At 43.2% G+C, this 26,189-nt stretch overlaps 1 protein-coding gene across 3 annotated transcripts in view; it reads left to right on the top strand.

Annotated features, from left to right (window-relative positions):
• Nucleotides 1–26,189, top strand: part of STK32A (serine/threonine kinase 32A) — a 95,253-nt gene that overhangs the window by 57,745 nt on the left and 11,319 nt on the right. For 2 of the 3 annotated variants that reach the window (XM_044454133.1, XM_044454134.1), the window contains 6 exons: nt 1,790–1,827; nt 8,734–8,823; nt 12,484–12,581; nt 17,085–17,201; nt 23,692–23,817; nt 24,231–24,754. In XM_044454133.1, the coding sequence (XP_044310068.1) occupies nt 1,790–1,827; nt 8,734–8,823; nt 12,484–12,581; nt 17,085–17,201; nt 23,692–23,817; nt 24,231–24,695 (934 nt within the window). In that variant the 3' untranslated portion in view covers nt 24,696–24,754. Of the gene's footprint in view, nt 1–1,789; nt 1,828–8,733; nt 8,824–12,483; nt 12,582–17,084; nt 17,202–23,691; nt 23,818–24,230; nt 24,755–26,189 lie in introns of those variants that run through there. The other variant, XM_044454135.1, reaches the window with a different exon arrangement.

Raw genomic sequence — 26,189 nt, 5'->3', positions numbered from 1 at the left:
GAATTGCGCCCACAAAAATAGTGTTATAGTGTTCTTTTCCAACTGTCATGTTGCATGCCCAGTATTCATCAGGCTGTATTTTGGGATCAGTCCTCAGGTGTATATATTTAGGGTGTGCAAGCGTGTAGTATTCTACACATTTGAGGATTTCTCAAGCTTGCTGGCACCTCCCCTTGTTTCTGACTCTTTTTCGGCTCCAATCCACTTGACACTTAACACATATGTTCAACTGAGGATGTGATAGTTTCCTTACTGGGTTCTCCGGGTTTGTTTGTTTGTTTTTCAAGTTTGCAGTTCCATTTTCCCCCATAGTAGACCATATTTTCTTTGGAGAATGCAAACAAAATGTGTCTTCTTGTTATCCTGACATATTGCTATTTACTCATATGATTTTACTTTGTGTTACATAAGGCTTTTACTGAAGCTGAATACTTTTTAGTACAATTTAGACCTTTTAGACCTTAGCTTATTCTTAATTGTAACAGATGCTTTCTGAATGTTCACCTGAAATTTTCCCATATAATTGTTGTAATGAGTGAATCAGATTTAACTATCTTTATCTTGCTCTTCTGTTATTTATTTATTTTGTATACCGCACAACAGTCAAGGTTCTCTGGGCAGTTCACAGTAGCTCATTAAAAATACGATAAAAACACACTATGTTAAAAACACATTAAAACCTTTTTCTCACAACATAAGATTTTATATTTGAATTGTGTAGGGAGGTGTATCTTCCTGCCTACATGCAAGCATTTTTGTGGGGTATATCACTCACACCACAGCCCTGGATCCTAATATTAGTCTTGAATATTATAGAAGGGCATCCTCTTAAAATTGGACTTAAAATCTAATTGATCCAGTGGGATGGAACATCTCAGTCCATTGTCATGCCTTCCTGGCCTGGAAACACGCCATGCAGCTGGGCACAGTGACTTAAGTGCTGCACCGAGAAGGATTTTTCAGCACAACCTTATTGAATAGCTATTCATGCCTCTGTACTGCATTTCAATAATGCCTTCCCTCTAGGAGCTCAAGGAGGACTGGCGGTTCCCCACTCCAACTCCCCACAGCCAAGCAGTGGGATAAATGGGGCGCAGAAGTGGTGATGGGCCCATGGTCGCCCCATGAGCTTTAGGGCTAAACCGTGCCAAGCAGGTGCTCAAACCGATCTTAACGATGTGAGTTTTCCCAGATTAATTCACCACGTAGAGTTCAGGAGTATGATTTGTGTTTGTTTGTCTGGCATTGCATTGTTGCGTTCAGTTTCAACTGGATGTATGGCCATTAAGGCGATTGTAGGTAAAAGCAGTAGACCAGCTTTTGAGTTCCACAAAACCCTTCCTCTCGAAGAAAAGAAAAGGGGAAGGAAAATGTTGCTGGAAGGAGACAAGACTAGGGGAAGAAGGGTCTGGAATATATTAAGTACAGTCTTACAGGAAGAGTTGAGGCAGACAAAAGAAAGGACAAATTATGCCAGTACAAAAGATCAAATCTGGAATCCCTAGTCCTAGCCAAACTGGGTCCTGCCATGGTTTTGGTTCACTCTTAACTGCAGGTAAGATTGCAAGCACCAGAAGCTTTTATTACATATACATTAATATATTTTGTTAATATGTATTAATATTAATGCATATTATTAATAAATTAAATATTTCTATGTTTCTAAATGATTTGGGTATAGTTTAAATAATATGGGGAAAATAATATCTCTCAATTGTTTTCTTTACAGATGTAACACCAACTTGATTCTTTATTGATGCCCTTTCTCTCTTTCAAACTTTTATTTTAGGGACATAAAACCTGATAACATCTTGCTGGATGAACAAGGTAAGTGCCCATCATTTCCGGCTATAGTTAAATGCATGTGTGTGTAACCACATCTCGCTAGGAGATTATCTGGAGCTTTATGAAGGTGTAGCCTGGTCAGATGGAAAACAAGTTGAGGCAAAAACCTATTCTCTGTTCTGTGTTTTTATTGAATGGCAGAATCTGACAGTTAATCTGGTCTCCAGACTGGTTTTTTTTTTCCATTTAGAAATTGTAATCCCACTTTCTTGACTTGCTTGAGGGTCCACTTCAGATATGGCTCTCACCTGCTTATTTCTTCATGTGTGAGGGAAGGAGATGGAAGCTTCTACTGGGTTTTGAATAAATTGCAGTGTCCCATGAAGTGTGAACTCATGTTTATTCAAACTGAAGGTGGGAAGTTTTCGTTTCTCCTTTCCCTCACACAAACCAAATGAAGAGAGATGTGAGGAGGAGTTACAGCTCTGTGTCAGAGTGCGTACTTTGCACACAGAAGGACCCATGTTCAGCCTTCAGCAGCTTTGGCTGAGGTGAGAGAGAGCTCTCCAAGACCCTGGAGAATTGCTGCCAGTCAAAGCAGGTGGTCTTGGGCTAGATGGGAAAAGATACTCATCTGTTAAAAGGTGGCTTTGTAAGTTCCTAGGAAAGGGAAATTAAATCAGCTAGAACACCTTCCTGAAACTAAGCAGGTCTGGCTCTACTCACAAATTGGATGGAAGACCAGTGAGGAATCCCATGTTTCCCTGAGGAAAGGGAAGAAAGGTGGGATGGAAACGTAATAATTGCATGGTCCAGTGTTAAGTGTCATCCTATCCCTACCAGACCACTAAGACTTTCAATGGAGACCCATCTCTGTGAGCCCCCTCCCCCCCAATGAAGTGAGGGGGAAAATAGCTAGAAGAAGGGCCTTCTCCATCATTGCACCGCACTTGTGGAATGCTCTCGCTAGGGAAGTGTGCTTGGCACTTTTGCTACTTAGTTTTTGCTACCAGATTAAGATGTTTTTATTCAACACATGTTTTTAGTAGCTATTCCAGTTTATTTTGTAAGTATTACTGCTTGCTTATTATATTCTCCTGCCATGTATATTATATAATCTTGATTCTATTCTGCACATTTGATTTTACTATATTAATTTTGATTTTACTGTTGTAGTCCTTGTTTTATGGTTTTATGTTGGTTGTCCATGGTTTCTATTGTATGCTGCCCAGAGAGCCTCCAGGCATATAAATACAGTAAATAAATAAACCTGGTCGATAATTTTATTGTGCTGAACAAGAGGCTTGTTTCCCTCATTAGAGGCTGTTCGTACTGTTATTGAAGGAGGACAAGCAGCGTGCACATTATCAGGGCAAGAGGAGGATCGTTGGAAAATGTGCAACTGCTATAATCATGTCACAGGCATGGGCCTGGTTTCAAAACTTGGTTGTAAATAAGAACTGCTTGAAGGGATTTCCAATTTGAAAACTTTCTAAGCTGTTCTGCTGATGTTCTGAGATGTAGCCTCTGTGGCAGAAATGGAATGTGGTTGGCATGGTCTTTCTGGGTGTCCTTGAAGCCAGTGCCCACATTTTTTTCTCTGCAATATCTTTTTGTGTTCCTCCAAACATGGGAGGAAATGCATGTGATTCCACTCATGTGTGCAAAAAGCCTTTTACCTGTACTTCAATTTTGGTTTTGGTTTTTCCCTGAGCCACTGCTTTTACAACATCCAGAGCGTATCTATATTTAGACCGCAAAGATTGTACTTGTTTTCCAGCGGCTTTTGCTCCTTGGGGATGGTGTTTCAAAGTCTAGTTCAATCTGTTGCACTTTTGCTAAGTTAATAGGAAACGATGCAAGGTCTGGGAGAGGTGAGGTTAAGATTGAATTTGATGGACAGGGCTGCTAAAATCCATAGCTTCTAAAAATCCATATGGTGCAAGGTAGTTTTACATTTATTTATTTAAAACCTTTATATGCCGTCCCCCATGCAAGGCATCTCGAGACAGCTCACAATCAATACATTAAAAACAATCAATAAAATCAAATACATTAAAACAATCTAAGTAATAAATAACATGTAACCAATAAAACATGACTTTTACATTTACTTGGCAACTTTTAATTAAGCCTCATAATATTATATTGTTACAATGGACATGCAAAATTTCATGATTGCTGACATTCTCTTGTAGATGCTGGCAATTCTGGATCAATTCCATAAATGCTTAAATTCATGTGCATTTTAATCCAGTGAAATGCACTAGCGAATGACAGCAGGGGCAATCAACTGGGTAACCGTATCTCTGAGTTTTGAGCTGTTTAGACTATTTGTCTGGGCTTGTAAGCAATCACACATGAGCATCAAGTTTGACCAGATTTAAAATATTCCAGAATGGCCAGACTTGCTCAGTGGGAGAGCCACATACGGTAAATGTGAGCTGCAAGTGGGCACTCCCAGGTGGCCACAGCGAGCAGGTGCTCATGGGCAACAGCAGCCGGTGGCAAGTGGGCACCCACAGGCGGTGGTAGAAGGTGGAAAGTGGCAAGCAGGTGCCCACGGGCACCCACAGTAGCATGCCATAAAATAAAGTCAACAAGCTGCATGCGGCTCCTGAGCCTCGGTTTGGCCACCTCGTAATGTCCCCAAAACTAAGAACGTAATTATTTTGGCACAGTCTAACATCTTAAAACTTGTGTCGCTCATCGACCCACCTTGCCTGGGCCTTCATCCTCCGCTGAAAGTGTGGTGAGGATTTTCTGCCATGAAATAGTAGTGTGTGGAGAATGACTTAAAATCTCATGAAGTGGCTGAGTGCTCATCTTCTCTCTCTCTTACATTAAACACGGGGAAACTGCTGTAGTTGGCCGCTGGCTGCACATTGTGCTCAAAATCTCTTTTGAAATGGTGCTAGAAACATGGGACTGCACAGTTGCACATTGTAAGGGAAAAAAGATTGAGGCCACCATTTTAGTGCCCCCATTTTAGAAGACATTTCTAATATGGTGGGCGGCTGGCTGCTAACTGTAGAAGTTTGGCTTTGTTTCATGTAAGAGAAAATGGAAGTATGGCAATGTCTCAGCCACCTTGGGGAATTCTAAGCATATGCCTCTCCCCTCAACCTGAAGTGCAATTGAGCTCAAACATTAGCTTCCCTCTCTTAATCTATGGGTGGATTTGGGTTCTTTGTATGTCCTACCCAAAGGCTGAGTAATTCTGCAAGGCAATGCTGCATGTTTCAGTCCCAATAATTTATGTTTCAATTTTCTGTATTGCTGTTTTACTGGGTGTTTGCCATTTACTTTCCTCCTAACTCACATTAAGCTTTTCTTCACATTTAAAAATATGATAGCTATTGCTACTGCACGGGATACTCTGTATAATCCTTCAGTTTCTGATAGCTCAGTTTTACAGTTCAGTGTACTAATTAAATCTATCTTTTGAGAAAGCTGGGATCACATTTAAATAATTAAATTTTGAGCACCATCTCCCTTTTCTGCTAAGAATATCACAGATTGAACAGAAATAAGGGCATTTATGATCTGTCATTTTATTAATGTGATTTCTAGCAAGGAGAGGAGAGGAACAGAGAGGAGGAAATGAAAAGTGATGGAAGGATAAGATATTGCTTTGCCCTTTCACTGCTTCCTTTTCCAAGAGTCTGCTCTCTTGGGCTTTTTGCCTTCTGGAGTAGGAAAAGGAGCAGCAAGGCATCTGAGGCACGGATGGTCTTCACGCCAGAGTGGTTGCTGCAAGACAGAATTATTCTGCCATCATCATTCGTATTCCTGTTGTACTTTACGTGGTAGATTCTGAAAGACAAGGCTCCTTTATGCTTTGCCCCATGCCTTTATTAGAACTATGAAGGACTGTAGATGGACATCACTAGAAGCAGCTAAAGCAAAAGGTGCAAGTACCAAGGGTGGGCAAAAAGACCTGCCTGACAAAGTGTGGAGTGGACATACCAGGGCTGCTCTTACGAAGTAGTCCTTGCCCCAGCCTTTCCCCAGATGGCCAAGCAGCCTTAGTCTTACAAGCTATTGTTTTTTGCTGGGATTGGCAACAGCAGTTCTTCAGATGTTTTGGCCCAGGTAGCAATGAGGGCTCTTTGCAGTTGGCTATACTAGTTAGAGTCAGACGTTGTTCGCCCCCTCAACCTGAAGTTGTGTTGGTTTGAGGACAAGCAACAAATCTGTGCTCACCCTCCTCTTTTGTGCTTTAATGCACTACTACTATGGTTTGTTAAACCATCTGTTCCCATGATATCAGAACTGTGGTTTGTAATGCAAGGTGTTAGTTGTTAGTCTAAGGTTAAACCACAGTTTTCTGTTTCAAGCATAACAGGACACTGTGGTTGAATGCAAGAGAAGGGAGGAGGGAAGAGGGCATGGGAGGAAATGGACTCAGACACCATTCAAGTTTGATAAGCATTGCTTATCAGAGTGTTAGCCAAGCCCCTGTTAACCCTCACTCTTCACTCATTCATTGCTCCACTTTTCATTCTAACCTAGTTCCCTTTCCTGTTTGTGGGTGTAACCCTTGTGCCTTATGTTAGGTGATTGGAGGTACGTTGAATGTCTGGTGTACTGCCATGGTTTTTATGAACCAGCGGTTTGTTAGACATTAAAACCTGTGGTTGCCATGGATATTTCTGCAAAGGATCTTATTCATGCAAAAGTCTGAGATTTGGAAGGTGACTACTTTCCATGACTACATCCAAATCTTTATCCAAAGGCAGCAACATTTCTCCTGAATTTGTCATAAGGCATGCACAGCCATCCAGCTTGCAGCTGGTGAATTGGGGGTGGCTGTTTCAGAGCTAATTCAGGGAGAAAGACTTAACAGCAGTAAAAGATTCATTTCTCTCCCCACTTACTTTCTTTCCCTTTTTAAAGCTTAGAGTATGCTGGTTCTGCCAGCAGTTTTGACAGCACAGTGGCAGCATCAGAGGTACACCAGCTAGATCAAACAGAGATCTCAAGTTTCCTCCCCAAAAATAAAATATTTCAAATTTAGAAACATCTCAAGATTATGTCCTGGTTTGCATGTAACAGCAACTCATTGCTGAATTGTGGGTTGTTGTGTCTGAACAATGCACTAAAAGTGCATTGTTTAAAAGTGAGCTGCTAAGCATGAGGAAGCCAGGAAGGAAACCCACAGTTTGGGAACTGTGGTTTGTTTTACCAACCCACAATTAAACCACAGTGTAGGGTTTACAAGTAACAACCACCCATGATTTAATGATAACCCATACTTAGGTCATCATGTGCAGGTTTATAACTTAAAAAAATAAACTAGAACCTTAAGTATGATGCAGAATGAAATAATTGTAAATTTCCTTTTTGTACATGTGTTCACATTTGGAATTTTAATGTGAATTTTTAAAATTTTGAAAAGCTTAACACACGAAGCATAACCTGACTTCTGATACGCTGTTTTCATCCTTGTTTGTCCACCCTTTTGTTTCCTGGTCCACTGCAATAAATCAGAGTAGGCTCCTGTGTTCGTAGGCATCCTCTCTTCATTTCTATAGGACAGTGCAGGAAATGGTGCCATGAAACCTTGGATAGTTCATTGATCATGGATCAGATCCGATAGGCTTTTATGTGTGCAAGTGTTTTATATCATTCAGCACCTTGAACTACCATTTTCAGCTTTGGGACTAGACTGATAGCTGATCAAAGGTAAAATTACTGGGGGTGGGGGGAGGAAACCAAATTATTTTTCTCAGTAGTATGTTTTTCGCTTGGACAGACTGAAGCCCCTTTTCAGTTTATCTTAGCAGACACACTCTCTCACACACACACACAGAAATCCTGTGTGTGTGTGTGTGTGTGTGTGTGTGTGTGTGTTTGGAGGATGCTGCACTAGTATTCCAAATGCATGCTGGATTTATGCCATGGTTTCCCAAGAGAAATAGGAACAGTCGTTTGGTGAGTGTACTGAGAATGTAGTTGGGTGTCTCCTGTCTCTCTCAGGCTTCTGTGAGGTGAAGAAATGACTAGTGTGGATCGTAAGTGCGAAATATGAGCATTTTGCAACGTGGCCTTTAGTGGTGTGCACACAACCCAGCTCATGCACTGAAAGCCCCTGAGATTGTGACAGCTCTCCCTACCCTGCGCAATGCATGCACCTCCCATACCCCTTGCCGGACGCACATTCAGTGGCCAGGTGAAGACACCTTCCATGCCCACTATTGTGTGTGCAGGGCTCCTCCGTGTCAGGAGCAATCTTCGCTGTTGTGGAGTTTCTTCCAGGTGGAGGGATGCTTCGCTCAGTCCTTTTGCCTGGCTGCCAAATGCAGCACAGACGGAGGGAGGGCTCACCAGTGCAGACGTAGAGTTGTGAGCCTGCGCTCCCCACACACCCTTCCCGTGCACGAGGGAGGCCACGCCAAGCGCAGCTGCAATTGCTAGATTTCAGAGCGAACTTTGGCGGCTTGTGGTGCCAGAATACAAAAGTAACATGCTTTTCTGTATGTTAAGTAGGCATATCCTCCGTGCCATTATCATCAGCTAAGATACACTGATCAACCTATCACTACCTTTTCCTGGGCAAATTCAATGTGTATTTGCTATAGTCTAGTAAAAGCTTCTCCTCAGCAGGACTGCTACCATCCCAGCAGCGTGCTTGTTCTTGTGCCCGCCCTGCTGAGCACAGTCACGCTGCTGCTTTCCTTTGGGGCAGCTTGGTAAGGGGGCTGAGAGGTCGTTCTTTGTGTATGCAGGCAGCCCTTCACTAGATCGAGGCCACAGGGCTCTATAGGCAAAACTGAAAGAAACCTGGCAACACTTAAACGGTGTACTGAAAATGATCGATTTTTCTTTAAAAGCACTTTTTCCCCTGTGCTGGCATAAATATACATAGCAAAACTGATAGCCATACTAGTATTGCACGTTAGATAAAAGTGCTCACTTAAAACAGTTTCTTTACCTCTCTCTTAGGACATGCACACATCACCGATTTCAATATTGCCACAGTGATAAGTAAAGACACTCAGGTTACCAACATTGCTGGCACAAAACCATATATGGGTGAGTAGTCGGAAAATAAATATCCAGGTCATTTATATGGCCATTATTTGTAATATCTTGGTTAAAGGATGGTGTTATAAACATTTCCATTCTCTTTCTTGCGTGGTGCAAAAACATATTTAAGAAGCAAACATTTTATTGTTGTTATTGTTCTCTTGTTCTTATTGTATTTTCCTTTTTATACCACCCAATAATGGAAGCTCTCTACTGGGCTCATATAAAAAAGGGTGTGTGTGTTTGGGATTGTATTTCAGAGCTGATCTGGCTTGAATGTGGCCCCACCCCCACCAGCCACAGCGGCTTAACTGAGCTGATTTATGTAAAATCCAGTGAGCATGATGAGGTGTGTATAAGTGCATAGCAGCTTTACACACAGGCTAGACAAGACCTTGGACATTTCATCTGCACCAGCCCTGCTGTTCCCCTCAGTGGTTACCAAGAATCCTGACCATCTCAGGTCTCATTCTTGGAACTGAGCAAATATTCACTGCATTGACGAGGCTGCCAAGGGTGATGAGGGGAGCAACCTTGCTCTGCCTTTGATTTAAGAACTGACTGGTGCTCACAGTGAATGTCTTCCCTCTTATGGGTGGCCCATGCGCCATTGGCGTGGGAGCGTTGCTTTTGAGGGGGCACCATTTCTGGGGGCCAAGCAGTAGTACTAGCAGTAGTGCCCCCCAACGTGTGATAAAAAGTGGCCATCTTTTGGGTGGTCTGCGTGGGAAAGCAACCTTTTTGTGTGTTGCCCATGCACTCGTTAAGTAGATGCAAGCGTCGTTTCTGTATTTCACCACGTTTGTAACCCAGCTGCATTAATCAGCCAGCCAACATATGACCGGGAAATTGTGATGCTTAAGTGTAAAAGCTGGTTCTGAACTGAAGAAGGTAAGCAAGATGAGTCAGTTTCTCCTCGCTCAGTACATTGTGCGCTGACCTTCTGCATGGTCACGTGTGCCTGCAGGCCATGGGCAAAGTTGGCTGGTTCCCATTTTCTTGATTGTGGTTCTGGTTGCCAGGCTGACACAAAAGTAGAGGGGAATATTCTCACCTTCATTGTTCCTTTGTTCAGGGAAAATGTATTGTCAGCCAAGTTTGGCTGGGGCTTCTCTGAATCATAAATTCTGGCAAGAGGCAGGTTAGCTTAGTATGGTGGCTTCTGATCCAGGAATTAGGGACAGCTTGGTGCAGTTGGTAGACTATGGTGATGCAGACCTGGGCCCAGCTTCCTTCTTCATCCAGAGGGACACGCTGCTTTCAGGTCTCAGCTACTGTCAAAGGGTTGAAGCCTATTGAAAGGGGCAACATTTCCCAGGTAAAATCAATAAAGACACCCAGCTGGATCGGACCAAAAGTCCATCTGTCTGCATTTTGTTTCCATAATGGCCAACTTAAATGGTCCTTTCCCCCACTGGCAGCAAGCTCAAGCCAGAGGCCATTAGGAACCACTTCATACCAGAGTGATGAGTTGGTCTCGCACCCCCCAGAGAGAGAGTGAGTGAAAAGGCTTTACCCGCAGCCCATGGCCAGGGTCACTTTGTGACATGAGCCTGCCGGCTCCTTGAGCTCTCTTGCTTTGCTTGTATCCCGTGCATGAGTTGCTGTACAGGAACTGTGAGCAAACACTTGAAAGTGCTCAAACTGGAATGTAATTGGGATTATTCAGGAGAATCCAACTGGCAAGGCTTTTTGTCTAGATCCGTTGTAGGTCTAGGTTCTGTAATACTGGCTTACGCTCTGTTTGGTCTCCTCATCCTCACCATGAGAGTTACGTATCCTTGAACTGCCACTGGAAACCTTCGGCTCTGAAAAACAAAACAACACATTATTTTCAAAGCTGATCAAGCAATCCAAGGCTAATACTCCCCATTTTGTAAACTGGAATTAAAACTATGACTATGTATTTCCACCTCTGCAGTTCCCACTTCCCTGGCATACTGGCTTCCAGTTCTCTGCCATTTCTCTAGCATCACTTCCCCTCCATATGAAGCAAAAACTAATTTCCTCAAGTCATTGGTCTTTCTTATTCATTAGTTACATCTGTTAGTAATAAACATACTGCCTCATATGCTAGGAAACTAGATGCACTAATCAAGCCATGCTTGTCTGCTGTAACATTTGCAGATTTGTATTTTGGAGAATAATCTTTGTAAAAACAAATTTTGTTTGTTTTTCTTAATCCAATGAAAGTGTGTGAGCCAATTTCCCCCAGTAAAAGCGTCTGAACTAATTCCTCCAAGCTTACAAACAACTATTTCTCACTTGAATAGTGGGGAACATAGTACACAATGGTGTGTATACCACATTTGTGGCATGGTCTCTTTATGGTCTTTTTTTCCATACACATCTGTAACTTGCATGCTCACATGTGGGTGAAGATGTGCAGCAACATCCCATAGGGATTATTCTTCTTGAACTGGACAATTTCCACCTCTGCCACACTTTTGATGTTCAGCACCAGTTGTCTGCTTCTATTCAGACCAGCTTGTCCCAAAATGTTCTCCAGCCTTATCAGTCTAAACCTTTCCTCACTAAACCACCATCTCATCCATGTATTGAGATCTCCTCAGCTCCATCTATCTAGCTGGTCCTGTGTGTGGCTCCTTGGTGGTCCTGGCTTTCCATCTCCTACTAACTATCTAACTTTGACTTCTGTCTTGACAACATCTCGCCATATGATTGATGCCAGCATGCACGTCATCCACTCACTCCATCCCAGCATGGCCTACAAGCTTTCTAGGCAGCGCATAACATCCGTATCTTTCCTGCGAGATGAAAATGGGGACACTAGTTTTTACTTGTAAATTCACACCTTAATTTTTCATGCTTGAACTTCCTCCAACCACAGACTACACAGTGCTTGAAAGTTACGTTCATTTTGTCTGAAAAAAGAGCTTGAACTCTTCCAACCATCTTCAGAAGCTGTGTGTGGGTAAAGTGGTCATAACAATATTCTTAGTGTCAGAGTGTATGATTGCAGTTTTAAAAGTATTCAGCAATATGTACTCTCTGGACAAATAATTGTGAGGGTACAGACTAGAAGAGGTAATGCTGGACTTCCATGCACAGCATGTGCACAAGAGTCAAGACTTGCTTGTTCCTGCCAGAGATGTCACTTCTTCGGGTTGGTGGAAGGGATGATACCTGAAGAATCCCAGCCCACATTTTGTGCACACTAACAGAGATGTGCAAAGGCCTTGCCTGCATCTCCCAAAAAGACAAAACAGAGACTGCTCCCATTAAATAAGGTGACAAGGCTGAGCCATAAGCATCCTGTACTCCAGGACAGGAGTAGGAGCAGAGGACCACCCCAAAATACACCAAAGGCAAAATACACCAAAGGCCACTGTGGTGCAGGTAATGGACCAGCCCAAGCTGGAGGCCTTTTATCGCCTAAGATGGCTCACGGGTTAGCCTGGGTAAGCTATGCCAGCCCCAAGAATACTTTGCTTGTCAGAAAGATACTCCAAAGTGTAGCTCATCCATGGCTCTCCTTACAGGGCAGCCAGACAGCACCAGTGGCACCTAAGAAAAGGACATTTGGTGTATATCCTTTGATTATAGAATGAATGTGCACATTACACCAGGGAAACCAAAGCCAATGATCTTGCCATAAGACTATTTGCCGTGCTAAATCAAACCACAAATTTCTCTGTTTTTCAGCACCTGAGATGTTCAGTTGTACAAAAGCTAATGGCTATTCCTATGCTGTTGACTGGTGGTCATTGGGAATTACAGCCTATGAACTTCTTAGAGGCCGGGTATTGTATAATTAACTTAACTAATTTGCATACATTATTTATCTGTCTATCCACTAATCCACAATTTTCAAGTCACCTACAGTAGAAATCTTCTCACTCCAAATCGACATTCATTTTATGATGGATTTGAGAGGGAATCACTTCAGTCTAAAAAGCAAATTATCTAACAGATAAATGTGAATTCCTAGCACAGAATTTGTCATACAGCTATCAGGAGTTCAGAAGCTGCAAGGAACAGAATCTATCTGTGTTTAAAAAGACATTTAGAATTGCTGAAGAATCCTGTGGTTTGAGAAAGAAATCGACCGCTGTGTGTGAATTAGCAATCCAACACATTTCCTGTTTGGGCATGTCTTACTGCTGGGCTGGACTGCAATATGTCTTCAAAGTTTGCTAGAAGACTATAAAAGTTCAGTCAAATAAGCAGGCAAACTGGGAAGCTTATTGGAAAAGTTCTGCTTGCTTAATTGACATTTATGAGCTGTATGATGTCACAGTGATAACGTTCTGCTCTAGACTATTTGTGCCAGTTTTGCAATGATGCATGTGCAGGTAGTCCCATTGGCTGCAGTCCCGAGAGCCACATGCTAGCTGGGCGAGAAGCAGGTGCTCAGCGGGAGCAGCCTTTGTGCAGTGTTATGTTGTGAATCGCCCAGACAGCCTCTCTGGCTGCTGGGACGGTATGTAAATTTAAAAACAAATGGATAAATAAATGTTGCAGCACAAGCTGATGCATGCATGGCATTGCACCCCTGTAGTTCAGCACTGGGAGACTACATTCCCACCCACGGTGGACTGGGGACCCTCTTCCTCTCTAGATTTGAACCTGCACCCTGTTACTCCCTCCCAGGCCCCTGTTCAGACATTTGTACAGGGTAGTCCATGTGCCATGCTTGATTCTCCCTCATCACATAATGACTCATGACTCATATGAGTTGACACTTGTCCTCTGATGTTTTGTCTTTCTGTCCTATTCTGTCCTGCCTCCTTTTCTTCTTTCTTTCTATTATGTCTGGGCTGGTTTATGTTTTATATATCCCCCAATTCGTCTGTGTGTGCAGACCTGCTTGTTTCAAGTCCAGCTTGCCCTCCAAGCACCCACACCTTTCCTTGGTCTTTAAGACCCAAACCCAGATGTGAACATGGAATGCCTCAGAGCAGCAAGGAGGCCCCGAGTGGCCCTGCTCCTGCATTTCTGGGTGAGGCGCCTGAGCGAGAAGAAACCGTGCCTGTTGGTTACTTAATTTAGTAGCTGGTGGGTCAGGTTCATCAGTGGGAGGTGTAAGTCTGCTCTGATGCACCAGAGGGCGGGGCTGCCGCCAATGAGTGTGGTGCTTCCAAGGATCATTGGACTGCTAATGACCTATCTGTGGGGTGCCGAAGTCAGGATAGAGATGGATTGAATACAAATTTAAAACTAGTGTCGGTAATGAACCATTAAAGCAGGTTTTGAAAAAAACCTACCCATTTGAACAGGTACCACAAAATTATGTCTCTTGGCAGCATAGTGGGTGGGAAATATGTATTGATGTTGGGGAGGACTGGGCTGCTTAATGGTTTACTTATTTGTATTTGTAAACCAGTGCCTCTTTCCTTCCAAAAGACACTCATGGGAGCTTCTGTAGAATATTAGGTTAGATGAAGGAGCCCACATAGAACCTAAGGAGAGTCCTGCTGAATCAGGCCAAAGGCCTATCCACTTCAGCATTTGATTCACACAGCGACCAACCAGCTGCTTGTAGGAACCCCACTGGTGCATGAGACAGGAATGGCCCATGTGGCCTCCCCTCCCCTCCCCTCCACCTGCCTCCTACTTGCCCACACGCCCAGTCTTCTTTCTCCTTCCCCATCGCATTGCCAGCCCTTGGCAGGTCAGCCTGAGAAGAGCTCCTTTAGCCAGAAAAATGGCCAGTGTGTCTCTTCAGAGAGCCAGCCACACCCAGACACCTGACCTGTGGGTCCATCTTCAGAGCCCAGCATTGTGGGAGGATGGGGTCCTCTCAGATCACTTGCTTTCCTGGCCTGCCCAGCTCTTCCAGCTCACTCTGAGCTCCATTCACTCTGCTTCATGTAAAAGCCCTCTCCTGCTTGGGTTCCCCCAGCAATTAGTGTGCAGTGAAGTTGGGAAAATGCAATTGGAAATCCAAGAGCAGTGAACTGGTAGAGCATGCGCCACCATTCCACCTATTGCTTCTTTCAGCTGCAGCATCATGCCAGCCATGCCATGCCCAAGTAAGCACCTTAAATTCTAAGGCAACTCCATATTTGCAGCATAACTGCTGGTGGAGATCTTAAAATGGTCAGGAATGAATATTTTTCTTCTATCCATTATCTTGTAGCTCCACATCCAGAATAACACACTTGAACTCTCATGCCATAAAGTCTTACTGTACTACTATCGTAAAACCTCCTTGGTGTAGAGCCAATATGAGAATGTTGGAGGGGGCTGGAAGAGAACCCATCCCACTCTTTAGTCCAGGGTTGCACAACTTCTGCCACTCTAGGTGTTTTAGCTTACAACTCCCAGGATCTCACACCATGTGTGTACCAGATAGGAGGGTCATAAGTTGCTAATCCTTGATTTAGTCCATCCTGCCAGATACTGATGTGAACAACGAACAGGCATTGCTCAGCCCACACAAGGGTTTCTCTAGCCTTACAGTTCAGCTCAGATGCTTACTTAGGAAACACAGGACCAAGAAAATGTAGGTTATTTTAGCTGGCCCCAATCACTCCATCTTCCCTTTCTGAATTTGGTCCTGAAAGATCTGGAATGTGTGGGGAAGTGATAACAAGGCACCACACATGACACAATACAACATCCTCACTGGTCATGAAGGCTGCTTCCAGGTTTTGGCTTCATGGAGTTTGAGCCATTGTGAGAAGGCCATCACTGAGCATCAACCTGCAAGGTTTTCATTTAGTTATGTACATGCATGAGAGAGAAAATGAAGTGGGCTGCATCTATAGTTGTTATTATATGCATTAATAGCTTTATTGGTTATAAAATGCCAAGAAAAATCTACATGACAGTTGAAAAATAGCTGTATACATGTGTGCTTTGCAGTTTCAATTGAACACGCTCTTACACAGACTTGTATCTCATCAAAATTAGTGCACCATCAAGGGTCCTAGCTTCCTTCGGTTCAACAGCCTGTTTCTCACTCTCTTCCCTGCTTTCCAGGGATACGATGAAGTGCCATTTTGTTAGGGCTGATTGCTGTAATGAAAGTGAAAAGCCCCAACACCCATGTGGCTCTAATTGCAGATGTGACACTGAATTCCAGTGGTCTGGCATAATGTTCTGAGACATTAAAAAGTTCTTAGCTGGGCTCAGTATTGGAGTGATGAGGCATCCATTTGTTTTCCCTGTGGAAACTGACTTAGAGTTAAATCTTGGGAGCGGAGGTTATTTATAATTCAGAAACGTGGGTATTTCTACGTGTATTTATTTATTTATTTATTTGGAGAACTTATATACATCTTTGCTATAACCCCAACAGCCACCATAGTCAAGCCCAAAGAATGAGAGGTTTGCTCCATACAGGATAGTTGTTAGGGATCAGCTTAGAGGCATATCATGCCCCTCCCCATGCCTAGGATGTTGCCTGTAGCGACAGGCAGGAATTCAGGCTGGGCCTCATAATGGGCCCAGGGCCGCAGTCCCTCCTGGTCGTCTTGAGGAATGATCCTGAGCTCCTCTGACTGCTGCTCCTGTGCCACTAGTGCTATCCCCCCGCCCGCCCCCCGAGGGCCTGTCTGAAGCCAGCCATGGTCGCTTGGCCTGGCCCTTCAGAGGCTGCTGGGCCAGCCGTAATGAAACAAGCCAGGCTGCTGCAGCACTGTGCTTGGTTGGACTGGGTGGGTGGTTCTTTATGCTGAGAGGAGAGATCTTCGTTATGTTTGGGTGGTGTATTAAGTCGCATTTTGATGAACAGCTTGAAAGGGACTTTCCTCTGGTGGTCTGCCACATTATGATTTTTCATCGTTGTCTTCTCTGATATGCCTCAAGTGCCACTTGTACTTTTAGCAAGTCCAGTTCCAGAAATGAGCCAGAACATACAAGGGTTGGTTGTTGCAAAGGACATCTAAACAACAGCCCATTTTGCAAACAGCAACAGCCCTCCAGTACATTGATTTCCTGTTCAGTCAGGCTGTACTGGTGAACTGACAGCTGGGGGACGAGTCTCTCCTCTCCTCTCCTCTCCTCTCCTCTCCTCTCCTCTCCTCTCCTCTCCTCTCGCTTGCTAATGGCAGCCCGGCTGTTGCTGCCCAGTCCTGCACTGATCCATTCACTTCAGCTGAATCGGGCTCCCCAGTGATGGCGGCTCTGTGGTGCAGCTGAGAACGCAGGGAGCTCTGCGGGAGAGCAGCTCAGAGTTTCTGGCCAAAGCAGCTCCACCAGTGCGCAGAGGCCTCCTTTTTGAAAAGGGTGACTTGCTTTTTTGTAGCTGCTCTATGGGGGATGTGTTTCAAAATGTTGGTTTGTTTGTTTCAATGTAGAGGCCATATCATATCCGCTCTAGCAATGCTCCAAATGAAATCGCCCACGTGTTCAAGACAGCCACGGTCATGTATCCTGCAGCTTGGTCAAAGGACATGGTGTCCCTGATTCAAAAGGTGAGTGTACTTTAGGACCACGCCAGCCCCCAGAGAGTGACAGATGTGTGCTTCAGAGTGGCTTTCTCCATCCTCCATTGGTGTCGGAATACAACTCCCAGCATCTTTGCACCAGTGCAGGGAAGCCTGCCTTGGAGTCCTGCAGTTGAGTGGAAGCCTAGCACTGGCCGGGACAAAATGTGGAAGGTGTGACTGCTGCCAGAAGCAGAGACCCCGTTCCTCCTCCTCCTCCTTTCCCCCAGACTCCTATTGGCATGAAGCTTGTGACATGCTCTAACAGCTCCACTCATTTCCACACACCCCACCCACTGCCCTTTGCTGGCTCTCGCCGTTGGGAGTTGGGGAGCTTGCAATGTGCTTGTTTCATATCAGGCATTTTGTTTTAGATTATTTGTGGCAGATGCGTAGATTCCCCCCTTTCATAGAAGTTACAGGGTGGCTTGCAAAATGATTGCCAATAGGAGAGGAGGAGGAGGAGATGATGCCGCTGGGCTACTAGTTTCAGGCACAGCCATCTGTCTCCCACTTCTAGCTCTGGGCTGGCATCAGCAAATCTTTTATTGACTTCAGTAGTTTTTCTACTTGAGGACCCTCCCAGACATCACTCTTGGCCTGTGGCAAAATAACAGCCAAACTTTTATAGACATGGTCACTTGGCATCTTTTATTCATAACAGCTGTTTGTGTAGTTTCACTGTGATATTTTGCCAGTGAGATATTTTCATCTGCACAACAATTGTAAGGTGGTATGCCGGCAGTCCTTGCTCTTCGGAAAAGAGGTGCTTTTGGTGGGTGTACTCTTCCATCGTACTAGAGCGCAGTTTGTCCAGTTGTGTTTCCCTTGGTCCGTGGAATAGAGTATCTTTCTTCCCTCATTCCTATAGAAGAAATTGTCAGTTCTCAAGGTTATGAATGCTTGTTCCCTATCAGTCCCCTCTATTGGGTATGAAACCACAATGTTCAGTATAGGAACCAAAAACATTCAGTCAGTCTTCTTTGCTTTGGAAAAATAATTTGCTCTATGAAATGTCCAACACAAGAAAATCCAGTTCTTTCCTTTGATGCCAAGTGCAGTGGTACAAATTACTTTGCCCCTTGTCCATGATGGAAGGCTTAGGAGCCTGTAAGGACTGCTGGATATAGAAGATGGTTACATTATTTGGGCCAAATACATTTGTCCAAATAATATCTGAAATTAAAAATATTGTTGTTTAGGGAAGAAGAGCCATAAGGGCACAGTCCTATGTGGCTGTCTGTAACTTCCTCCACTCAGAAGATTATGGGCATCCAAATGAGTGTAAGAGGAGAGTGGAGGTGAAGATTGAGCCCCCTCCCCTCCCCGGGTTGCAGTTTAAGTAGGAGAAGAATCACCCAGATTTTGGTGCACTCTGACTACGGCTATTCAGCACTACTTGGAGCAGCTGGATTTAAAACTGGGTGGATAAACAGTAATGCGAAACTAATTTTTTCCTTCTTATTCCTATATGCCATTTACATTTTTTATCCTGTGCTATGACATTCTGGAAACCCTACAGGCCTTTTGGGTCCTTCTTGAATTAATGATGCCATGTCACCATTATTTAAATGTCCCCTTTGCATCTGTTTTAGCAGCTGTATGTATTATGGATGAGACCAGCTGGGATTAGCAAAACAGCTGGCTCTGATGCCTCCAGTGAATTCCGTCAGCAACGGTTCAGGCATGGAACACTTCCGCAAGGGAAGTAATAAATGCACTTTTGTGGCCCTCTGCTACTGGGTGTGCAGCATGTGAATGTTGTTCATTCAGGATGGAAGGAAATGGAAATTAGCAGTGCAATCCTGCACATGTCTACTCAGAAGTAAGTCTCTGCAAGTTAAGAGAGATTAACTTTCTGGTAAGCATGTGGAGGATTGCCACTTAATGTATATCTCCACCAGTTTAGTTTTATATTTGCATGATAAGGGTTTTTAAGAGTCAGTGCTTAAAAATGTTGGCCATGAAGCTCATTAGGTGACTTTGGGTCAGGCCCTGGTTCTCCATCTAATTTACCTTTATAATGTTATTCTGGGTATGAAAGGGAGAGGAGGAGAGCCCTGTAAGCTGTTTGGGGCAGTGTTTGGAGGAAAGGTGACATGTTGATGTAACAAAAAATAATGTGTATAACTCACACTTTAAAAAAAACAGATGTTAAATGTATTTTAGGAATATAATGTAGGGTTGTCCTCTGCAATGTATTGTCTGTGCATGAAAGCAGCTTTCCACATGTGCAAGTGATACAAATGGTACACAGGTGATACCACAGCAGAGAAAAACCTTCAAATAGTATGCAAAAATGCAGGAATAAAAGCAGGTGTACCACCCAAGTGAACTGAGATGCTTCTACACTGTTGTATGGGAAACACAATATGGACTTGAGAAAGAGAAAGTATGACCATCCTACAAAGGAGGAGGTACAAGACAAAAGGGCGGGATGGCAGCCTAAGATCAACAGGCAAATGGTCAAGGAGCACCTTGATGAGCTTAATACATTAAAAACTCCGGGACTTGAGGAGCTCCATCCTAGAGTCAGAAATTGCTGGCAGAACTTCTGAACCACTATTTATTATTTTCAAGAAATTTTGGAAAATAGGAAGTGCTAGATGACTGCAGAAGAACTGATGCTGTTCCTATCAATATGAAAGGGTAAAAAACTATAGACTAGTCAGTCTAAAATCAATCCCCAAGAAAATATCAAAGCAAATTATTTAAAAAAATCAGCCTTCAAGTACCTTGAAGAAAAGGCATTCATGAACAGAAGCCAATACAGATTCCTTAAGTATAGTTAATGCCAAACTAACCTGATCTCATTGTTTGACAGCAGAAATGCCATGGACATAATTCATCTAGACTTTAGCAAAGCATTTGGCAAAGTGCTTCACAACATCCTGATAAACAAACTAGCAAAAAATGGGCTCGACAGAATTACAGTTAGGTGAATCCACAACTGAATACAAGAGTGCTCAGCAATGGCACCTTCTCAGGCTGGAGTGAGGTAAAAAGTGGGGTGCCACAGGCTCAGTCCTGGGACCAATGCTCTTCAACATCTGTATTAATGATCTAGATGAGGAAGTACACAATTAAATTTGCAGATGACACAAAACTGGACAGAATGGCTGACATCCTGGAAAACCAAAATAGATCCAGGCTGGCCTAGATCTTCTCGAATGCTGGACAGAAAGCAACAGAATGAAATTCAGTAGGGACAAATGCCAAGCCCTCCACGTAAGGGAAAAAAACCCATATGCATTGATACAAGATAGGGAATACTTAGCTCAACAGCACTGAAAAAGAAAAAGACCTTGGAGTTGTTGTGGACAACAAGCTAAACATGAGCCATCAATGTGATGCAGCTGCAAAAAAGGCAAACACTATTTTGGGATGCATAAATAGAAGCCTCACTTCCAGGACTAGAGAGGTACTAGTTCCCCTTTACTCAGCACCTGCCAGACCTCACCTGGAATACTGCATTCAGTTCTGGGCAGCTGGGATTTCAAAAGATGCAGAAAAACTAGAAAGGGTTCAGAGGACAGTGCCAAAGATGATCCACGTTCTGGAAACTAAGCCCTATGATGTTTAGCCTCAAGAAGAGAAGACTACAACAGCACTAAATTAGATGCAGGTAAATTAGAAGGTGTGCAGAGAAGGGCACCAAAAATGATCCAGGGTTTGGAAACACTGCCCTTTGAGGAGAGACTGAGAGAACTGGACATGTTCAGCCTTGAGGAGAGAAGAGAAGACTGAGGGGAGACATGATATTCCTCTATAAGTACCTCAAAGGCTGTCACAAAGAGGAAAGTCAAGATCTCTTGCTGATGCCAGAGTGTGGGACACCAAATAATCAATTCAAGTTGCAACAGCCCAGATTCAGGCTGGACATCAGGAAAAGCTTCCTCACTGTCAGAGCAAAATGACAGTGGAACCAGCTACCTGGGGAGGTGGTGGACTCTTCCACACTAGACATTCAGGAAGAAACTGGACAGCCATCTGAGTGGGATAGTGTAACTTGGTGTCCTGCAACAGCAGGGGGTTGGACTTGATGGCCTTCTTGGCCCCTTCCAGCTCTACTATTCTATGATTCTACTATTCTATGATTCTAAGTACCTCAGAGGCTATCACAAAGAGGAAGGAAAAGACCTTTTCTCACATCAAGTATAGGACATGGAACAACTTAAACTACTGCACAACAGATTCAGGCTAGAAACCAGGAAAAATGTCCTGTCAGAGTGATTCAACAGTGGAACCAGCTGCCTAGAGAGGTGGTGGGCTCTCCCACACAAGAGACCTTCAAGATGAAACTGGGCAGTCATCTGAGTGGGATGGTGTTACCTGGTGTCCTGCCCAGCTGGGAGCTGGACCCAATGGCCTTATTCTATTATTCTATCAATCTCCAATGCTGTAAAGAAACAATACTGAATAGGAAACTGGAACGGAAGATCTATGAATCAAGGTAAGCTGGACATGGTCAACCATGAGATGACAAGACTGAACATTGACATCTTTGGCCACCTAATATGAAGGAAGGACTCACTAAAGAAGAGCCTAATGCTGGGAACAATTGACGGCAAAAGAAGAAGGGGACGGCAGAGAATGAGGTGGCTAGGTGGAGTCACTGAAGCAGTGGGGGTGGGCTTGGGGGTGGGCCAATTGAGCAGTGGCAGAGGACAGGAGAGCCTGGAGGAATGTTGTCCATGGTCATGATGGGTCGGGTACGTCTTTGCGACTAAACGACTAATGAATCTGTGAATTATTGTATGAATCTAAAGCCCTATTATTCTATGAATCTAGAAATCTAAGTATACATTGAGATCTGTATCTATTTCCACATCATGGTGTTCTTCTTGAACTGGTTCAGTGCATATTTTGATGCAGGTGATTCTTAGCATCCTCACCTGGGACCAAAGCTGTACAGGATTAGTTGTGCCCAGTTGCAGCCAGTTCAATGTCCGGGTTAGAAGCGAATACAAATGTTTTTTGCTTTATGCTAGACATTCATTTACATGCCCATTATAATGCCACTTGCACAATCTTTCTAGGCTTTCCCTCTAAGATGGTGTTTAAGGATTCAGTTTCCTGTATTTGAGAAAATGGTCTTTTCCTCTTTATAGCATGCACATGCTGAGCAAGGGTAATTAAACAACCACCAGGAATCTGGCTGTTTAAAAATAATACATGTTGATATCCCCTCTCCCCACCAAAACAAGCAAACAAAAATCCTTGACAAGGCCCTTATAATAGATGGTCACTGCAGGTTGCATTATTGGGCAGTGCCATGCTTTTAGATTCATAGCAGAATATTTCCATATTCTGTATTGTTTTTACCCTTCCTGGCTTCGGTTTCCTTGAATAATGGACATGTTTCCCAAATAATGGTTGCATTCATGTTTTATGTTAAATATTTTGAGATGCTTTGCTGATTCATACAGAACCTCTGAACCAAAAGTATCAGCAACCATATGGATGGGAAACACAAGTGGCATCTCTACTCCCAAAGGCGTGCAGGAAGGCTAATTCCAGAGAGAGTTTGTTACAATGAACAGATAGTTATGTGCATATAAAAGGGAAGTACTTCTGTAGATTATGTCTGTAAGGAAGAGCACAATCTGTCACCAAAAGCAAGCTTTGGATAATTTGTCCAAACACAATGGGCATCTGTAAGATGTTTTGCTCAGCTTACAAGAAAAAGCTCAGTTAATATTTAACTTGTAGGAAAAAAACGAATGATCTTTAGCTTTAGTTGTCTTGGTTTGTAAAATGTGTTGTTCATGAGAAAGCTTGAGTAGAAGCTCAAGTAATTTTTCAGTGTCAAATATTGGGTGCTAAAGTTTGTTGAGACTGTGGTACTTCTAAAACTGAAGCTCTCTGGAAATAGGCTTTATAGCCTACTTACTTTTTAGAGCTTGCTATTCCTATGTTCCCATTTCTCTCGCTGAAAAGAATGTAAATGTTTAAATCCTTGTGAAGGATCATTATTGTAAAACTTCCTGTCCCCCAAATATGGGCTTTTTTGCTTTATAAAAACAAGGAGGTGGTTGAAGCCCTGTCAGTGAGGGTGTTCAAGGATAGGCTGGACATGCACATGGTAGGCATGTCGTGTTCCCCCACTGGGCTCCTTCCATTGGCAGAACAATGGTTCTGGATCCAAGCCAGGAAATGGAGATTAAGAGGTGGCAACCTTGTCCAGCACAATGAGTCCTTGGATGATGAGAGATTTAAACCCATATTTTCCAAGCTCAAGACCAAAATTCTCTGGGTCCTGATTCAGCTAAAGTTTTTTTCTGACAAAAACCCATCGAACCCAATGGAACATATTAACCTTAAGTTTCATTGCTTTTAATACAGATTATTCATTACTTGCTTAGATAGACCAGGCACACACCCTTATTTCTTGAATCTGATTTGCAGTAAATACTTTTTGTTTCTTCTCTGTTCTGATCCATATCATGTTAACAAGCCAGTTTAATTCCTGTTTCAGTTATTGGAGATAAATACAGAGGAAAGGTTTTCTCAGCTGTCTGATATCCAGGACTTTCCTTATTTGGCTGATATTAACTGGGATGCTGTTCTTCAAAAGAGAGTAGAATCTGGATTCCTTCCTACTGTAAGATTTTTATTATGATTAAATATTATCGTAAACATGCTTTAAAAATATATTTAAATGATTTTAGTATTATTAAAATTAGGAAACTATAGATGTTGGTGATGAACCTTTCTAACATGTTGTACTGAATACAGTTGAATACTGAATACCTTCCCAAGTATATTGGTGAGGATTTCATGCCAAAGTTGAAGTAAAATTTATAGAGCGCATTATCTTCTAAAGGGAGTTAGCAATAGAAAATGTGGGAAATTTCTGGTGTAAAAAAGTTAGTGGATGCTTTTGCTTTGATAGCTTCCACATTGGTTGGAGGAGGGGAATATGCCAGGTGTTTCCAGGTATAGACTTAGAAGGGAAGGCCATCTGCTCTGCAATCCTCATTTTCTTTGGGGCAATATTTCTCTCTGCTTTCCTAGAAAGGGAAGTTGAACTGTGACCCAACTTTTGAACTTGAAGAAATGATCCTTGAGTCCAAGCCACTTCATAAGAAGAAGAAGCGCCTGGCCAAAAAGGAGAAGGAAAGCAGCAAAAATGATTCCTTGGAGGTGAGACACAGACAACTGAACTGTATTTTTCTGAACTTGCACTTGAGTAAATTCACATTTGCACATACCAATGGACTCAGAACTGATCGAATGTTGCCAGCATTTAATATCTCCCAGCTTTGCTGGATGCCTTTGTCAGATGACATATTGGTCCCAGAAGACGAGAGGCCATGCTCCTCAAACTGCTTGCTCAGGCTTCATCACATTGGAGTTGATGGCAGTGCTCCAGATGAACTGCAGCCAAAATCAGCTGGCTGTAACACATGGCTGCTCATCTTAGCACACTGGAATAATAATTGCAGGGATTATTTTTTTTCATTGCACATGCAGTATTGATAGTGCGTTTCATCTGACATTATGCTTGTGGGAAAAGTGCAAGACTTGGCATTGTCTGCTACCAGTTGCACAACTGCTAGTGGAACATGTGTAAATATGGTGGAGGTACTGTTGCATGAATGAATTTATGAAGGATTCATTTTAGAAGTACAGTCTATATTGAAAAGTAATGTTATACCACAACACCTAGTCCTGACTTAACACAACTGTAACAAGCTTTGCAACAACTTATGCAGTTCCCACTGCACAAGCAAGGCCTTGTGTCGCAGCATCTGCAAAAGTTTGCAGAAACAGAATCAATCCTTGGGTTTGACAACTGTGCAAGGATGAAAACAGGAGGTGGGAGCTTTGCCCTACCTGAATGACAATGGTGGATCCTATTTCCTTAACATTTTGTTCTTGCATTGTTGTAAGTCCACTTTTTAAACTAAGAATATTGAGAAATTGCCAATAGCAGCTTTTTCATATCAGAGAGACTTTTTATTTATTTTATTTATTTGAGTATGTTTACCCTGTCCAATACCCAGTGGGTCTCTGGATGCTTTATGCCATTAGCAAGAAGTCACCTCAAGTCTCAGCTCACCTCAGAGTACCATCTACTAGTCATTCCTGTTCAAGCAGAGGAGGAGAAGGAACTGGGAAGGTGAACACTGGCAGTTATCATCTGTAAGATGGGGAAAACCTTCATGTTTCCTTGCCTACTGCCGTAATGCTCTAGCCGAGGCTTGGCTCTGTGTGACGCTAGTGTGGGGTTCCTGGGGACATGGCACACACTTGCCTCTTTGATGAGACAGGTATATTTTCACAGACAAACTGGAAGTTGAGCTGCCCACTGGCTACTCCATGGGCATATCCTTGAAAAAGCTTCTGGTGCAAATGAAACTGGACAGGTTTTGCTGACTCTAGAGTACAAATATGAGAAAGTAGCAGATGAGCTGGGTACTTTTAAAATGTACTGTGCCATGAGATATCATCCCATCTTTGAGCTATTCTACAAAATCAGAATCTATCATGAAGATGCAGCATAGTGTGACTCAGGACTCTGCCAGTGTTATACAATAGAGGCATTCCTGAGCTGCATATAAACTGTTCAAAGACAATGTCTGTTACTTCCTCCTTTGTAGAGAACAGGCAAATGGAATCGAGTGGCTTGCTGGTGGCCCTGAAGCTTCCTAGAGGTGGATTATAACAGCCATACAGCTTGCATTATCGATGCCAGCTCTTAAATCATTAATTGGCCCTTAAGCAGGAGTCCTTTTGAAAGATCAAGTTATATTTGGCTCCTGATTAGCAATGATAAGCTGGAGTTTTTGTGTCACTGAGACTAGCCTAGCTCTGGCTCTGTTACTCACTGTCACTGCAGGAAGATAAATGAATCCAACTGTTGGCTGAGTTTCTTTATTTGTCCAAAGGATCTCAAACATGCTGACAATAATATGCACCCATTATTCTTATATAGTACCTTTCTGTGCATGGCACTCCAAAGTTTTCTGA

Source organism: Varanus komodoensis, unplaced genomic scaffold (assembly GCF_004798865.1).
Source record: "Varanus komodoensis strain SLA01 unplaced genomic scaffold, ASM479886v1 scaffold7_3, whole genome shotgun sequence".
Lineage (NCBI taxonomy): Eukaryota > Metazoa > Chordata > Lepidosauria > Squamata > Varanidae > Varanus > Varanus komodoensis.
The sequence above is the reverse complement of the archived record's forward strand: the minus strand, read 5'-3'. Positions and strand labels throughout refer to the sequence as shown.